The sequence below is a fragment of the Mercenaria mercenaria genome, chromosome 10 (genome assembly GCF_021730395.1).
Source record: "Mercenaria mercenaria strain notata chromosome 10, MADL_Memer_1, whole genome shotgun sequence".
NCBI classification, from domain to species: domain Eukaryota; kingdom Metazoa; phylum Mollusca; class Bivalvia; order Venerida; family Veneridae; genus Mercenaria; species Mercenaria mercenaria.
Window position 1 is genome coordinate 53,016,510 of NC_069370.1, and position 18,473 is coordinate 53,034,982.

The 18,473-nt window shown below is 34.8% G+C and overlaps 2 protein-coding genes across 2 annotated transcripts; both read right to left on the reverse strand.

Annotated features, from left to right (window-relative positions):
* Positions 1–9,569: 9,569 nt before the first annotated feature.
* LOC128546333 (uncharacterized) lies at positions 9,570–11,086 on the reverse strand. The gene is made up of 2 exons (XM_053516744.1): positions 10,252–11,086; positions 9,570–9,925 (listed from the first exon to the last, which is right to left on the reverse strand). Exons 1-2 carry the CDS (start codon positions 10,676–10,678, stop codon positions 9,744–9,746), a joined length of 609 nt encoding a protein of 202 aa, XP_053372719.1. The 5' UTR covers positions 10,679–11,086; the 3' UTR covers positions 9,570–9,743.
* On the reverse strand, positions 10,694–12,760 carry LOC128546418 (uncharacterized). Its single transcript, XM_053516917.1, has 4 exons — positions 12,682–12,760; positions 11,735–11,777; positions 11,118–11,465; positions 10,694–11,031 (listed from the first exon to the last, which is right to left on the reverse strand). The coding sequence occupies exons 1-4, from the start codon at positions 12,709–12,711 to the stop codon at positions 10,694–10,696; spliced, it is 759 nt and encodes a 252-aa protein (XP_053372892.1). The 5' UTR covers positions 12,712–12,760.
* Between the last annotated feature and the right edge of the window lie 5,713 nt (positions 12,761–18,473).

Below are 18,473 nucleotides of genomic sequence, written 5' to 3' on the forward strand. Positions count from 1 at the left end.
TTCCTAAAGTTCAGATCCCCGAGTATGTGTATATTTGGTATTATATAAGATTTAACTTTCTCCTTAATTTTAAGAAATTGTTCTCTTAACAAGTTCATATGTTCCACTGGTGAGCTTGGTTCTCTGTACCAGCTTCCGAAGTAGTGATCTTTCCCATTCAGAGATACTTTAGACCAAACAGATTCCGATTCATTTTCTAGAAATTCTAACGGAGCTGAATTTAATGTTGTCTTAATAAGTAGCATTGTTCCTCCCCCATATAGATTCCTGTCATTTCTATAAACGTCATAGTTCAATGTTTCCGGTATAATTTCACTTGTACTAATTGATGAATCAATTTTTGTTTCTTGTATAGCAACAATATCTGGACTTTCTACCTCTAAAAATGATTGAATTTCTAATTTCTTTCCGCGTATTCCATTTACATTCATAGAAACAATTTTTATGGAATTTGCCTTAACAGTTTTCTTTTGTGGTCTTTGGTTATTTATTTTACTTTCTGAGAGTATTTCATACTGATTTCTCGTTTCAACACTAGACGTAAAACTTGAAAAAGATGTCGACAGATTAATTACATTGCACTCAGGACACGACCAAGAGCAGTTAGTAGCCTGTATTACCATGTATTCCGCTTCCGACACTACGGCACAAGAATTGTGAAACCATACCTTACATGCATCGCACTCGATAGCGGGGTCAGAATTATAGACACCCTCTGTACATATACCACACGGAGATACACAGTTTTTGCAAAACCAATTTTCAGATGAAGTCTGTAGTTCTTTATATTTATCATTACTTATTCCTGCACATTTAGCATGTGACCATTCATCACATTCATCACATTGTACAGCCTTGTCAAGCCTCTTGACAATACGATCACATTGATTACAACAACTTCTGGTGGGCCCAGGGTTACTTTCAATATCCCCTGCTATGATTAATATCAGTTTAACGAATTTAAGATTTGGCTTAAAAACAAAGGGTATGTTCCATCTTTTCACGTTTCCATAGTTAGTAAGGTTCAAAAATATATGCATTGGGCTGTTCTGGATAGTGGGTGGGGTACTCGCTACCATGTGGCCTTCTAATTCTGCTTTCCATGCATTTTGTCCTTCTATAGCACAGCATTTTGATAAGACAGTTAAAAATAAAACTATGAGGTTGCTCCAATACATGATGAATGATGCCAGTGATTAAAAATCAAATTGTTAAAAATAAAATTCAAGATGGCGCCGATTACACATGCGCTTGCTAAAACTTTAAAAGTTCTAAATTTGGATAAAAAGACGAATTCCTCTAGAAGATAATGGTCTTTCCGCATTTAAGTCACACTAATGTTTTAAAATATTTAAGAAGAATTGTTAAAAACACTCCTGTTTCACTATAAAACACTAAAAAAGGCATAAAATTCTTCTCCGAGAAATTTTCACGTCCAACACTTGACGCATGCGCACTCTCCCTTGTAACTCCCTTGACTCGCACACATTTAAAAAATCTACATAATAAATATAAGATATGCTGTCCACATTGACATTTCAACAACGGTGCACAAGATAAAGAACCAAGAGAAAATAAAAAGGCGGATGGTGCAAATAATACGGACGGGCAGAAATAAGATAATGACCCCATTTCTTGTCGGTATTTACTGGCATGCGAGTAGTCCCCGGACAGAAATCGCATATATATTTCATCCTCAAAAGCTTAAACAATACCAAGAATAAACACGATTAACATATATACATACCTTAGTTCCGGTATTACCAGTTTAGGGTTTTTCCTGTGAAATGACGTCACGTTCGCGGGGTAATTGCGACGAAATGCTCTTTCCCCTTCCCCCGGTCGAAGTCGAAGGCCCGAAAAGGGGTATGTAGAACGTCAAATTTTAACATGCTCGATAGTACAGTAATGTCCGGACACCATTTTTTCGAGAATATATTTATCGGGAACTGCCCATATGAGCTGGAATTAAGAAAAAGACAAATGATATTTTATATAACTGTGAAAAGGTCACAAGTTTGCGTCATGTATTTATTTGTGCCAGCCACAAGAAAAATTGCAACAGAAAATAGAATAATTAAGCTTATGTCACAGATATCTGGACAATGCAGTGTTATAACACCTCTTTAATATTTTGGCAAATTAGTATTGTTGTCACAAAGAAAATAAGTTTTCTTCTTGAAAGTGTACAGTATGTATTGTCTGCTAGTCGTGAAGTAAGACACGCAGCCTTAATTTTAAAGGCAGTGGCTAGAGAACCGGAATCGGTTTCCTAGACTGCGAACTTATTCGTCCGGAACTGGTTCTCTAAGCAAAATATATGTATACCGTGCATAGGCTAATGATCCGGAATTTTATTTCTATGCATAATGCTGCCGATATCCACTTTGTTTCTTGGTAAGTGTCATGCATATTATCATCTTAATTAATTTGACCATGCCCTTGCATTTAACTGCGTTTACTGTCTCCAAACATGTACTCGCCGCATATATACCGTGTCTGCCGTATTGGAATGATATAAACTAGTACGATTGAATGCGTGAAAACTACTTCGCAGTTTTTAAATGTTATTAAATTTTGCTTTAAACTTGTACTATATCTAAATTATTTAAATATAAAATAATATTGGTTTGTATTTGCTTCATATAAACAAATTAATTTAATTGCCCTTAATTCATACAGATTATTTGACCACTTTAAAGGCCAAGATTTTGGCAGTGGGCCAAGGGATTTCTGTCTTTACCAGCACAGTCGGGGGCTAATGACCATCACAGTACGGTTCCAATAAACAATGGTCAATGTTTATTGGAGAGTCAATCTACCTTACAAATGTATCAATTAGTGAGTGGGGGGGGGGGGGGGGCACTTATATAGTAGTGAATCTAGGCCTTTAAATACTGGTCTGTAACACCTCGGCATTTCACGTTCAAAGATATGTAATCAATACTAATTAACAGAAATTACTTAATTTGTTTCAATCGTTTCTTTTATTGTCTTACACCTTTTAAGTTTAAATTTCAAGTTTATTTCGGCTCCAGTGTCGACGATATCGCATTCATTCGTACTAGTTTATTTTATCATTCCAATATGGCGGACAGTATGCGGCGAATACACTTCTGGAGACACAGTAAACACAAATAAATAAAAGAGCATAGCTTGCTGAAATAGTAAAATTAATTAACTTATTAAGATAAGAACATGCACATGATACTTACCAAAAGAAACAAAGCGAATTAATATAATTTCGCCAGTTTTATGCATAGAAATAAAATTCCGGTTCCATCAGCCTATGCACGGTACTTCGGCTAGAGAACCGGTTCCGGACGAATAAGTTCGCTGTCTAGGGAACCGATTCCGGTTCTCTAACGAGTGCCAATTTTAAAACCCTCCAGAGGGACCTCTCTTGCGCATGCGCAATAAAAGTGAAATCACCGCCAGTGAAAATGTAAACAAGTAACCATGCGGTAGGATTTCCACGATTATTATACTCGCATGATTACCTGTGAAAAAATGAACTTGATAAACTTCTCTAAAACAAGCGTTTGTATGATTAGGCACAAAAATATGTAGACGAATCACGAAAACAGAGTGTAGCGGGAGCGTGGCCGGGGACTACTGCTGTCCGGGGACTACTAGCGTGCCAGTAAGCTTATTTTTCCCATATCGACGACTTCTCAAGAAGACTATAAGTTTTAGTTGGAGGATAGTGCAAGATACGATTGCTGATATCTCCTCTTCCCTACTAATATACAGAGCCTGGCCCGACTCCTGCATATTCTGAATCTTTAGTCTCCAGTTGTTTGCTGCTTGCTAATCTATCTGATACTTAAATTTACAGCGTTCTGGGTTACAGTGTCCGTGGTAATTGCGACGAAATGCTCCTTCCCCTTCCCCCGGTCGCCCCTCCTCCCCAACACTTTTGCACAGAATTCACCTGCTCAATTAGACCAAGGCGCACTTAATCCAACTCCAAACTCATTACAAAAATGTTCATTTAGAAACACAGAATAGGGTCATTTGGACAAAGTAACTGTTATAACACTTTGTTTTTTTAAAGAGTGCGGAGACGCAAAAACGTTAGAAATCCGAAGTTCGTGTTATCTACAATTTTCGTTCATGAGTTTCAAGATACACAGTACCCAATTTAAAGCGTAACACTCCGTATAAAATACTTAGTTGAACGAAAATAAGAAAGCACTCCTGTGCATAGTATTTAAAACAAGAAATATCTAAATATATATAAAGAGATGGTCGGCAAATTGTAATAAGGCAGGAAGTTTATGAGGTTTTCATATCATTGCATTATTCTATCATCTATCTAACATTTTTCAAATAGCAAAACTAAACACCATACTTTAATTATTTAAATGGTTCTCTTTTAATTTTTCACAAAGGTTTCGTAGGGGTACAATTTTGTTCCGTTTATCCTACGACGAATAATTACAGCAGTGGTCTAGAAGACACTTCTCTACCTAGAAGACCGTAAAATCGATCGGCTAATCACACCCTTATAATGTGATACGCAGACCGAATTAAGCTTTTTCTGTAAATTGATATATGTTGGTATTTGAACAGGTTTTTAGCTCGACTATTCATAGAATAGTAGAGCTATTGGACTCGCCCATGCGTCGGCGTCCGCGTCGGCGTCCGCGTCCCGATTTGGTAAAGTTTTTGTATGTAAGCTGGTATCTCAGTAACCACTTGTGGGAATGGATTGAAACTTCACACACTTATTTACTGTGATAAACTGACTTACATTGCACAGGTTCCATAACTCTATTTTGCTTTTTTACAAAATTATGCCCCTTTTTCGACTTAGAATTTTTTGGTTAAGGTTTTGTATGTAAGCTGGTATCTCAGTACTCACTAATGGGAATGGATTGAAACTTCACACACTTGTTCACTGTCATGATCTGACATGCACAAAGCAGGTCCCATAACTTTATTTTGCTTTTTTACAAAATTATGCCCCTTTTTTCAGCATAGAAATTTTTGGTTAAGTTTTTGTATGTAAGCTGGTATCTCAGTATCCACTAATGGGAAAGGATTGAAACTTCACACACTAGTTCACTGTCATGATATGACATGCAGTGCAAAGGGTCAATAACTCAACTTTGCATTGTACAAAATTATGCCCCTTTTTGAACTTAGGAGTTTTTGGGTTAAATTCTTATATGTAAGCTGGTATCTCAGTACCCACTAATGGGAATGGATTGAAACTTCATACACTTGTCCACTGTCATGAGCTGATAAGCACTATGCAGGTTCCATAACCCTATTTTACTTTTTTACTAAATTATGCCCTTTTTTCGACTTTCTTATTCATTCAAACGACAAGGCTGTTAAATAGTCGAGCGTTGCTGTCCTCCGACAGCTCTTGTTATTATATTTAATAAACTTACTTAGTACTCAGTTTTTAGATATATCAATATTCTTCTAAATATACTGAGCGAAACGTAGCTTTAAAACTATAAACAGCGTCAAGGACAGACGCATCGTCTGTCATTTCACTCGATCAGCATTGCACAATCAGCAGAGTGAAAAAAACACTCTCGTCCAATCAGGCAGAGTGTTGCATAAATCTTTCATTTTGATAAGTTATCTATAATGCGTTGTCAAGTAGTTTGATTTGCAAACTTCAGTCACGTGGCATGGGTCAGTCCAGGTCACGAATTGGTTCGTAGACGGCATTCGCCGAAAAATAACCAAATACACGATATTCTCTTTGAAGAGTATAATTTCGTCCCAAAAATATCGCTACAGCATTTCGGGATATTAGTTGTGGTGGCTGACGTAAAAGGGATACATTCCATTATCTGCCAAAAATGTCATAGAGTTGGCATATTAGGCAAACGCATGCATATATATTGTACAAAATTAAGGAACACGACTGATTAGACATTATCACGACACTGTCGTCACATGACGTCTATTGAAAGACATTAAATTTTGTATTAACTTCAAAAAAGTTACAAGATATGGGTACATCTCTCGGAAGCACAGAGCACAGAAAAACACAGCCAGAGTCATACATCGCAAAGTAGGCCCGCCCAAATAGAAATGGTAGTGAATACAGCAACGACGTGCTTCAAAAATCTAAAACAAGTAAATTTTAATTAAATGCATGATACAAAAATGGGGAGCAGGTAAAAAAGGGATGGGGCGTTTGAGGAAAGGGGAAAAGACAAGGATGAATATTCAATAAGGAAAACCAGCATCAGAAATGTAGCCTCCCTAGACCACACACCACATTAGTGTTTTGAAGCAACCCGTCTACTATTTTCCGTTACATTTTCTTGTTGTTGTTGCGGGCCTACCTACTTTGCGATGCATGGCTCTATGTCTGTGTTTGGGGTTCTCTATGCTTCTAGGAAATCTACCCTTCCCTCTTATCTTTTTTAGCATGGACGACCACACACACACGGACACACACCCATCCCCCAACCCCACACACACATACGCGGACGAAATGAACAAATAAAGAAACACAGTGGAGCACCATCTTGGAATGTTCAGAGGCAAAAACGCCACTAAGAGCATACCAAAATCAAATAACTAACCTTCTTCAATAATATGTATGCGAAACGCTTCTAGCAGCTGTCTCATTAAAGGGAAGTTGGCAGTTACTTGCGGAGAACAGGTATGTACTGGTACAGAATCCAGGAACACTGGTTAGGTTAACTGTCCGCCGTTACATACCTGAAATACTGTTGAAAAAACAAAAAAAACAAAGAAACTTATAACGGATTACGTGGATTCAGTCAAGTTGACAGAAATATAATATCAAAATTTCCTTTCACCTCGTTTTGCTCACACAGTGCAAGTTTATAACAGTCTCCCGGTGACCGTTCATAGGGGCAGTCGTAGCAAAGAGGACCGCGTTGGTTTCGTGGTACTAACCCTAAATAATAGAGGAAAATATATCTGTAAATATGTTGACTTCTTTTGAAGTTTTCCTGAATAATATGTTTTCAATGATTATCATTCAAAACCGGTTACTGAAGGAGCTTATATCCTGTTGTAAGGACCCGTTTTAGCTTATGTCTTATTGGTATATTAATATACTTGTTGCGATTTAATCTCCTTTTGGGTCCTTTCGGTTCTGCACATGGAAGAAGAAGGTCGTTTGCAAATAGGTGCCAGGGTTGATTTTGCTTCTAATCGAAGGAATCCTCGATTGTTTATACTTGCTGATGTTTAATATGTTAATAGTAAAAGTAATGTATTCATACAACTGTCTTGAGTTGTTCTTTTTAATATTATTAATTGCTGTGCCAAGCTATCTTCAGTAACCATTCTAAGTTGATATGTTTATAAACAAACATTAATTAAATGGTATATAAAACTGAGTGTGTACAATTTGATAGATGGATAGCATTCAGCTTTTAAGGCAGCAACTTTAATTAAGACAAGATTGCAAATTGTATGGTGACAAGTCATTTGTTTTCGTGTATATTCAAAATACTTTTGGTCGAATGAACAAACTGCAATATTACGAGACTATTAACAAGCAAACGAGATGAATGTCTTTTGAACTTTAATCTTTTTATGTAATGTTTTCACCAGTTGTTGTCATAACTTAATGCGAAATGCCAATATATCATTGTGATCTTTTTAGAAACATGTAATACTTCAGTCTATTGGTATTTGGTATGAAAAATCAAACATGATGAAAATAAATGTGACATCAAAAATGGAACATTATAGACTTTGCAATTTAATACGTTTACACGCATCTGGAGTAAATCCCTATATATAGCATAAGTAGCGTGTGCTAAAATTGTCCGATAACCACTGCAGCAAAATTCATAGCACAATTCTTTGCTAACCTTTAGCCTGATCGCGGCAAGTGATTTTGCCTTTGCTACCAGTGCAGACCTTACAGGCTGATCATGATCTGCACTGTTTGCTACTCAATCAGTGAATTTTCAGTGAACACCCCTTTGAATAATAAGTGGTGCTGCCAAAACTAAATGATGGGTCCGTCCATTTTAGAAATTGAGCATGATAAAAGTTAGTACAGCTCTTGGAACGTTCTGAAGTTTGACTACAGATGTTAAACGAATGCGTGATCTTTTAAGTCTTTTGAAATCTCAACCTCTCTTATAATACCGTTATCACCACATCCTTTATGGTTACAATAATGTTCTGAACAGCACTCAATACATTTATCCGGCAAATGTTGATAGGAGTCCATTTCTTGCAAACACATCTGAACAGAAAGTAATAACATTTCAGACGTTAAGTCAGATTTATATTGGTCTACATACACGACTTAATGCAAGACTTTCGCCTACTTCTCTGCAATACCCCCTTAAGCCATGACTTCTTATGATAAGACTCTATCAAACCAAGTTTGAAGTCATTTTACAAGGTAGCATTCTATGCCTCTGTGATCTTTTTATAAATTTTATTAGCTTTCACAATAGTGATCTATAAGAAGTGAAATGTCTATCTCTCTAATTTTTCTAAATAAAAGAGGAAACTTTGCGATTAAATACAAGAAGGCTGAACAAAAACATTGCAGTGTCTCAAAATAGTCAGGTAGTCTTTTTTATGGAACATTTCATAATTTACTTGAATACAATACAAAATCTGATACAACTAATTTTAAAAGCAGGTGTTAGAACAAGGAGCGTTGTATATTTCATTACCTCTCAAGAAATGACTTACTTAACTGCTATTATTTTGAGATTTCTAATCATCTGGCATCTCTCGTAAAAAGCAAAATAATATAAAGACATTTTTAAATGTGCAAATGTTCTTTAGATAATATGTTTACGATGTTTTCACTTACGTTTGACTGCATACATCCCGACCTGTATAAATTTCGTCCAAATTTCATGTAATTCTTCAGGTAACAAAGCTACAAGTAAAGATGAAAACATCTCTATTGAAGCAAGTCATGCTTTCTAAATAGTATATGTTATCATCCTGATGATTAGCTTGGAATTGAAAATAGGGGATCATATATACATGCATATCTGGTCATGGTATTTTGTATGTAATTCGATCTGTGTAGTATTCAATTTTTTATATAACTAATAAAATGTATTTTTCGCCATTTTAATTAAAATCTTGATTGAAAATAAAATAATCATAAAAATAAACCTCATTAACGTCACAGTGCTTGACAACGTCACACAGTTCAACGTAACTAAGGTCATCACAAGAGTAACACGTTACATCTGCGTTATAAAATTCATAAGACATTGTGAAATGCATGCAGTTACATTTTAACTTTGTCACAAACAATAAGCTAAACGAAAATAAAAATCTTTTTTTTTTAAATAATAATTTCAGTTTACTTTTGAACAAAAAGACATTTTATGCTTAAGATTATACTGATATATTATAGAAGCAAACAAACTTAAGTTTAAATGAAATGAAACAGAATTTTACATCATATAACTTCACTTTAAAAAAACGACATTTTATACTGAAGAAAATATTGATTCATAATAAGCAAGTTATATATCTATCTGGAAACCATGTTGTTATTTATATTGAAATGTAATTTCTTTTTTCAAGGTAACATTGATTTCCACATCTCTTGAATCTAAAAAGCATACGTGAACTTGTATAGTGTATCATTATTCAAGTTGAAACTTTCATTCGGACTCGAAATTTGTCTTTTAAGTATGACAATATTTTGTTTCTAAAATTCAAATTCTTTTAACATGGGAGAATGTTATAGGTGATATGTTTCAAATTTTTCATATTTAGAATGCTTTTGAAATAAATCAGTTATAGAAATTACTGCTACAAAAAATATAAATAGCTTCACTCAAATGTTTTGTTATAAAATGCTCACTCTTTGAAATCTGCGTTGGTGAAGTAATAAGTTCTGCAGGACGCGCATCAGATGTAGTGACTGTTTCCGGTGTCGTAGTTGGTTTATACACTGGAGTAGTTAGGGTCTTTTCTAAAACAAGACATACACCTTTTGTTACTTTATAATACTGTGATGTCAAAAACATACATATTTTATACAAATGTTTCAGAAGAATGTGAACTCAGGAACAAAATGCTATGTTACAGAGCCGAAGAAGTAGGCCCAGCATTTAACAAAATTGGAATTCTGTTGCAGAATAACAGTTTATGCATGCTGCATTTTGCATTTTTATAGTTGTTCCGAGATCGTTTATGTCTTAAACTTAGGAATAACATATAAGACAACGACACCTAATTTCATCACGCTTTAAACTAGTTGCCTATGGTAATTGTAATAGAAGGAAAAACAGATGTTACCTAACGAAAATCCAAATCCGACTGGAAAACCATATCCAATAAGACTACCTAACCCGAAAGCAGTCACTCCAAACACAACGTCAGTATGGATATGATTCAGTTCATGGTAACCAACAGTTACGGGTATAATTAATACAGTATAGTTGGAAAACGGATCCGGAACTGAATACGATTTCGCTGAAGTCAACTGTGATCCATCTAAACGAAGACCTCCAGCTTCAGTAGAAGGAACAACAATTGACAAGCGGTTTGTTAGTGAGGAATAAATTCTAGGAATGAAAAAGTAATAGCTATTCAGATAATTGCCTATGCCTGGAATCACAGTCATAAATTCATCAGCATCGATTTGATCGTAGTCCTGTCCAACACCATACTGCACAACACTTATTGAATCATTCGAAGTAATAATTACTGGACCGGTTCCCATTAAATATTCTTCTTTCTACGACTGGTTACAAAGTGTTGTTGAAACAGTTTTTAAACAATATTTTGCATTATTGGCAGAAAATACTTTAACAAGATATCCTAGTTTGGGGAAGATAGGAGGAACAATAAACATTGTATCCCAAGCCGACGATACTGGAATGATTTGTTCCAAAAGCATATCGCAGTTACCAACGTCATGCGGAACAAAAGCACATGATGTTCCCGATATAGTAGCAACTGGCTTATCTGACCAAATAGCTATATTAGAAATGTCTGTTTGACTTGACAGTTGATGAACATCTTGACAATCTAATCTTACTATAGTGATTCTGTTGTTACCATCAGTCACATTAACTGTTGTATTATCATATGCACCGATTATCATCATTGTAGATCGGTCAAGGCTACAATCTGCTGACGGGGGGGGGGGGGGGGGGGGCAAGGATCATAAGAAGCAACAGTGTATCGTGTTCCTAATGAAGACAAAGGTAATGCTAAGTAAGTATCCGTCACATAACTTACAGCTTTCCACGTCACATAAACAGCCACGGGTACATCTGCACTCAAGTATATACCACGGTTTTCTATAAATGTTCCCCCACGAATTAATGCATTGCTAACCGTCAGAGTGGTATCTCCTTTTGACAAGCTTTGGTTCCGATGTATGTTCAAATGTGGGATGTCGAGGTACATGTTCCCCTTTTCTTTTGATGCAATATCGATTTGGAAATCTGGTGTCCATGTACGACCAGCAATCATCCCGATATAGAATTCCTTTCCATAATGGCCTAAAATAAAAGAAGTTCTTTTAACTAGATCTCATTCATAAGTTATACTAATATTATATTACATTCTTTCACAAGTAAATCAAACATTTTTCCATCAAACATTTTTCTAGATAAGTTTGTGTTAATTAATTTTTTAAATGCTGCTGTAGATATTTAATTCAGCATACAAGTACCTTGTGTATAATCAATTTATTTTAATCCATTAACATTTACAAAACATACCACAAAAATGCTGCAAAGATAAACATTTTATTGTTTCACGTACTTACTTTTTGGCAATGCAGCATTAGCAGTAAACATGTATAAGAATCCCTGAAAATATATAAAACAAACTCTTCAGGTCTTGTATTTATTAAGTGAAACCCGTGTTTTCTCACTTACTAAACCAAGTCTTGTACAAATCGGGTATAAATCAGAATTCTTGAAATGTTTTTGAAGATTATTAATTTGTCGTTTGTTATTCCTGAAACCTAAACTTATGAACACACGAAACTCCTGTGATACAACGACTCTGTTAGAAGTAGACATCCGTTATGCCTTGGACAATCTGATACTAACATACGCCCTTTCCACATGCCTTAGATTTTACCTTCACGACAAATATGATTGTGGTTATAAAAATCTAATCTCTGCAAGTCTCAAATACGTATTAAAATGGTCTTAACGAGAATACAGATATTATGAAAAGGAAAGGAAAACTTGGCATATTGGTCATAACCGAGACTTGACTTACTTTTGTGTATACAATAAAAAGCTAAATTCAGTGATAGATATAAAGATATTATACAATTGACATTTCTAAGTGGTTGAATACTACCTGAATACTACCAACTCCTCTAATATTTCAATGATTACCCTACTATAATGTTGGCTGATTTAGGATATTTCATTCTGTCGCACTGGCGTGCCTGAACTTACGTAGCAGATTATTGTTGTGTTGTCCTTACGCACGCGCCAACGCGCCATATCGAATTTCGGAAGAAAAGTGGTCAATTAAATAATTTCGGGGTTACTCTTTATAGAAGTAAACTGAAAAGAATTAAGAAAAATTCGGGAAAATGTTGTGCTTCAACTGTCGCTAATTCTTTTACAAGGATATGAAGATGACAGCAGCTAAATCTTGGCATCTTGCATTGAAAAGCAAGAACCGTTTCTGCTAACAAAACCTAAGTGCTGTTAAAATGATGCCGAAAAGTAAGTAAAGTAGCACTCTTACCAAAGCAAAACACAGGAACATATTTGCCATATTCCAAATATATATTCAGTTTATACCCATATAACTTATAGGACTTCACTTTAAGCTTAATTGGATTTGTTATCTAACCTACAAAACAACGACCTAAAGACCCAGATAAGCGTTACAAAAATATTCGTTCTTGTAGATTAAAATCTGTGTACGAGGATTTATACAGGTATGTGTCAAATTCAAGTTCTTTTTTCTGTAGACTGGAATGTTTTTTTTCATATGTTTTTGTAAATAATACTTAACTCTAGAGCACTCTAGAATACTTTAGAGAATTCATTTCCACAGCACTGTAGTGCACTATACATAGTGTACTTCAGTGTCCTTTGGAATACTCTAGTGTGCTCAAATGTTACTGTAGAGCACACTAGAGTGGTCTAAAGGACACTTATCTAGAGCACTCTCGGGAAGTCAAGGATTCTCTAGAATACTCTAGAATATTCTATGCTAGAACACTTTATAACACATGAAAGATTGTCCTTTAGTGTACTTTAGAGCCCTTTAGAACACTCTAGTGTTCTCTAGTGCACTCTGTTGCACTCTAGTACACTCTAGTGTTACTTTAGAGCATTCTGGAGTAGCCAAGGGTACACTAGATTACTCTAAAGTAGTCTACTTTAGAGCTCTTAAGTGTATTGTAAAAAGTGTCGTTCAGTGTACATCAGTTTCCTCCAGAACACTCTAGTGTTCTCAAATGCACTCTAATACATATAGTATTACTGTACTCTATAGTAGTGTACTCTAGTGTACTTTAAATAGTATCCATTAGAGCACTTAAGTGTTCTCTACTGCTCTTTAATGCATTCTAGAGTTACCAGAGAGAACTTAAGAGTAGTCTGGGTTATCTAGATTATTCAAGATTAGTTTACTCTTGTGCTATTTAAATAGTACCCTTTTGTGTACTATAGTGTCCTTAAGAACATTCTAATTTTCTCCTGTTAACTCTAGTGTAATCTAAATAGTATCCTCTAGTGTACTTTAGTGTTCTTTAGAACACTTTAGTGTTTTCTAGTGTTCTACAGTGCACTCTCATACACACAAGTGTTACTAGAGAGCACTCTAGAATGCACTAGAGAACATAAGAGTGCTCAAAAGGACACTATTTAAAGCGCACAAAAGTGCATTAGAATAGACTTCTCTGGAGTACTCTAGAGCAGTCTACTCTAGAGGACTTTAAATAGTATCCTTTAGTGTATGTCAGTGTCCTTTAGAGCTCTCTAGTGTTCTCTAACGCTGTTTTATGCACACTAGTACACTCTAAATTCACTTTAAATAGTGTCCTTTAATGATTTTTAATGTCATTTAGAGCATTCTAGTGTTCTCTTTTGCACTCTAGTGCACTCTCCTATTACTCTAGACCACTCTAGAGAAGTACAGGATACTCCAGAGTACTCTTGAGTAGTCTACTCTAGTGAACTGTAGTGCACTTTAAATAGTGTCCTTTAGTGTACTATCCTTTAGAGCTACTCTAGAGCAATCTAGATTAGTCTAGTGTACATTAGTGCACTTTAAATAGTGTCTTTTAGTATACTGTAGCGTCCTTTAGAACGCTCTTGTGTTTGTTTTACAAAATTTCATTATGTTTTTTTTATGAAAACTACCCATTCGCCGATTTTTGTTTCAAGTATTCAACTAGAATACTCATAGGGTTAAACTAATAATATATACTTATTGACTGGATTACCGGCCAAAAGTCAAATCTATTGCCCGAGGTTCGAAGATAAGTGTTTTATTACATGACATCAGAAATCAATTTTCAAAGTTTCATTTTTAAATTTTTGACTTAATTGGTCGACAAAATGTACGATCGTTAAAACAGCGAAACCACGATGGTGAAAAGTCAAAGTCAAAGTCATGATAGTGAAAGTACAAAATAATGTCGACATTTTACCATCGCAGTTCCTTTATTTCGACGTTTCGTGTTTTCATCATCGTAGTTTCGACTTTGCGCCATCGTAGTTTCGTTATTTCGATTTTTCAACATCGTAGTATTGTAATTTCGTTGTTTTGAACTCACAATACGCGGAGATGGCTCTAATAGAACAGCGTAGGTATTTATGGTCTAGTGACTTGCAACTTTATTTATTTTCCTGTCATGGATAATGATCCTGCTGGTGGAAGACCAGGAATGAAAAGCCTGGTTTGAAGTCTGATTCTTTGAAAATCTAGACAGAAACTGCTGATGTGTTGTTACTTAAATGGGTTGCAAATTTTCCTATACATGTTTTATTCTCATAAAATATTGTGCTTGTGATAGAATTTTTATTAGATGTTAATTGCATTTTTATGACAAATTTCAATTAAAAATGCCAGGTCCAACAAAACGCAAAGAGATTGTTTGTTTTAATTACATAACCTAGATGTGTGTCCATAAGACACAGATCCCACCCCCACTACTTTTACTGTACATGGTTTTATGACTCTGGGTGAAGTATTTTCTAAGATGTTTGCAACACAAATTTTTAAGAACTTTATGTGAACTTTTCACTAAGTGAAGGACCATAACTCTGGCTTAGCTGAGTGAAATCCCAAAAGAGAACAGCAGGTGCACAAATGTTTTATAACTACAGGTCAAGTACATTTTGAGATACATGGAGCACAAACTTTTTATTTTTTGAGTAAGGCAAGGCTGGTCTTGCAGAGTGAAAAAAAACCCCTCAAGTGCACAAATTCACATTCTTGATAATATTTCTACATGGTTTCATGACTCTAAATGAAACATTTTTTAAGAAAAGACTTCCAGTGCATGTAGGGTGGTTCTACCAAAATGGTGCTGATGTTCATATAAATGTATCTATTGAAGCCCGGTACGCCATGCTAACTGCCAATTGCTAAATACCAAATATTAAAGCCAAATGACAAATACCTTATGCAAAAAGAAATGACAAATATCACAATGGAAGGCCGGTGCACCATGCTAATTGCCAAATGATAAATAGCAAATATTTTAATGCTAAATGCCAATTACTTAATGCTAAATGCCAATTACTAAATGCAAAAATGCCAAATACTAATACCAAATGCTAAATGCATATGGAAGGCCGATGCACCTTAGTGATTGCCAAATGCTAAATGGAAAATCGTTAATGCAAAATGTTTTTTACCAAATGCTTAATATCAAATATTGACAGTCAAAAGGTAATTGTCAATGATAAATGCTAATTGTTAAATCAGTAAATGCAAATTGCTAAGTGTTTATTGAAATAAAGGGCTGAATATGTCAGTCAGTGGATAAATGCAATCGTTATATCATCATTGGCCTTCGCTCTGTTAAATATTTGAAGCAAACAGTTTACAGTAAAAGTTACGGTTCCATGTCCCCGTAACAGGTGCAGCATAATATAGCTTCAAATCGGACTGATAGAACTTTTTTTTCGAATGAGTAAAAGTTACAATCATTAGTTGAAAAGATAAATATTATTAATTAATAAATTTCAATAATTTGAGAATTACCATTTATCATTTGGCAATAACAATTAGTTCTTTTATGACATTTGGCATTTGACATTTACAATTTAGAATATAGCATGTATAATTTTGTATGTAGCATTTAGCATTAAGTATATGACATTTAGCAATAAGCTATTAGCATTTAGAATTAGCTATTTGTTTTTTAGCATTTGCCAATTATCATGGCGCAATGGTCTTTCACTAACAGCGCAGGAATAATGCCTTGATTGACTTAAGCCCTCGTGATATGAAAACAGAAGTTCGTCAAGGATTTAAGATGATGTTAGATGATCGAAATATTTTGGCCGCCATCTGTTTTCGAAACTCAATCATCAGACATAGTCACAGAGCGAAGGAAGCTAAGGGTTTGATAAATCTCTCGTCATCCATATCTTGTACCATTTTCGATTTTTTTTTCTCGATGCAAATTGATTGTAAAGTGTGCATATTGATAAGTACCGGTGCTGGTGTACTAAGTTGCAATAAAGAATTAATTCTAGCACTGAGACGTCTAGAATTTGTTCAAGCTGCTCAAATTGAGTAAGAGGGGATGGGGGCTGTCCGGAATTTGGGCACCCGGAGTTATTCATTAACACTGAGAATTCGCCATTACGCGTAGTCCCAAACCAGCTTTCTGTTTGCTTCTTAAAAGGAGATTATAGTATATATGTGTTTTCGTATATGTAAGTCATCGTGGTAAAAAGATCATTTGGATTTCTTTTTTTTTCATCTTGTCTATATAAAGTGTTTTTGTATAAAAGAATACCTAACAAGAAATATCTTTAAAAATGATGGTCGGCGAATTGTAATAAGGAAAGAAGTTTATGAAGTTTTCATCTAACATTCATCTTTCATCTAACATTTTTCAAATTGCAAAACTAAACACCGCACTTTAACAATTTAAATGGTTCCCTTGACGTTACGCTCATTGTTGGCGTACATTAGCGTAACTGACGTTATCGTCGTTTTTAGCCGTTTAGACGTTAAAGGGATTACTTGGGGTGGTTAATTGGACTACAGTTTTCATAAATCATGTCGTTTCGATATTTAAGGAAATATTTGATATAGATATACTATATAATATTTATTCGATATAATTATTTATCAGACATATTATATTGCGGTTTTCAGATACAATTGTAATACGTATACATTGTTTAGTTTTCAAATGTAACGTTGACGTTACATTAATTTCACGGCTGTGACATCTCGGCTAGATTTTGCAATTTTCATGTGTTAAATTTAATTCATACTCAACGTAAGACTTATGCATATCAATTTACAGACAATTGTATGTACTTTCAGACTGTAGTCGATGTTTTGTTAACAAATACATATTTCTTTAAATATTTCGGCACGTAACAACTTCGTAATTTTATTTTTTGCATTTTTTGACACGTGTGACATCGCGGCTAGATTTAAGTATACATATATTAAACGCCATTATCAAAGTCAATATACGACAAAAACTTACTAATTCAAAAGTAGAATTTATGTACTTTTTGTCAAAATAAATATTATAGAAAGCATACAATAGTTAAAGAAAATACATAAATTTTAACAAATCCTGTCGAGGGAAGACATTAAATCTTACGTTTTAAGTTGGATCTGTCTTTTGCTTCCTGTTTGTTACAGGAAGTATTGAACAGCAAATGACTGCAATGACGTCAAATATAGTTAACGTCACGTCACCGAGTCTTCTTATTTGACGGAAAAAAAAATAATTTTATGAATTTACCAAGCCGTTAAATAATGCGCATCGGTGAATTCTGTTACATCTTACATGACGTTTTAGTGTTGTTTTCTATGATTCTATGTCGAATTAAATTTTTACTAATTGTTAAACGTAAATGCGATCATATTTACTAACAGGGAGATTGTTTTGCCTTTCTTGTGATATAAGAAGATAAACAACCGTATTTCTAAAACGAATTTCATGAAACATTGAAGTGAACGAAAATGAAAAATTTCCGATGTTCGCCAACAACGTACGCAACGTCCTTTTAATTTTTCGCAAAGGTTTCGTAGGGTTGCAATTTTGTTTCGTTTATCCTTAGACGAATAATTACAGCAGTAGTTTGATGAAGCGGTTCATGAGAAGAGGTCATTAAACGTGTTTATATTTTTAGCTAAATCTGTCCCTATCCCCATTTGTAACAAAATAGCAGGAGACCTTACGATATTGTTACACATCGAGTTTGATAAAAATCCATTACATTTTAGTGGTTAATGCGAAGAAATGCATATCTACTTTTAGCTATAGTGGTCCCTAATAGGGCCCAAGTTCCTATATAAATAAATTTGGAAGAGGACCT

Excerpts from the sequence above, each read along its gene's own strand:
- LOC128546418 (XM_053516917.1), bottom strand. The coding sequence starts at position 12,711 with ATGGCAAATATGTTCCTGTGTTTTGCTTTG. Across the intron at positions 11,466-11,734 it reads TAATGCTGCATTGCCAAAAA|GCCATTATGGAAAGGAATTC; the intron begins GTAAGTACGTGA and ends CTTTTATTTTAG. Across the intron at positions 11,032-11,117 it reads TGTTGCTTCTTATGATCCTT|TTAATGTGACTGATGGTAAC; the intron begins GCCCCCCCCCCC and ends ATAATACAACAG.
- LOC128546333 (XM_053516744.1), bottom strand. The coding sequence starts at position 10,678 with ATGGGAACCGGTCCAGTAATTATTACTTCGAATGATTCAATAAGTGTT. Across the intron at positions 9,926-10,251 it reads CGGATTTGGATTTTCGTTAG|AAAAGACCCTAACTACTCCA; the intron begins GTAACATCTGTT and ends GTCTTGTTTTAG.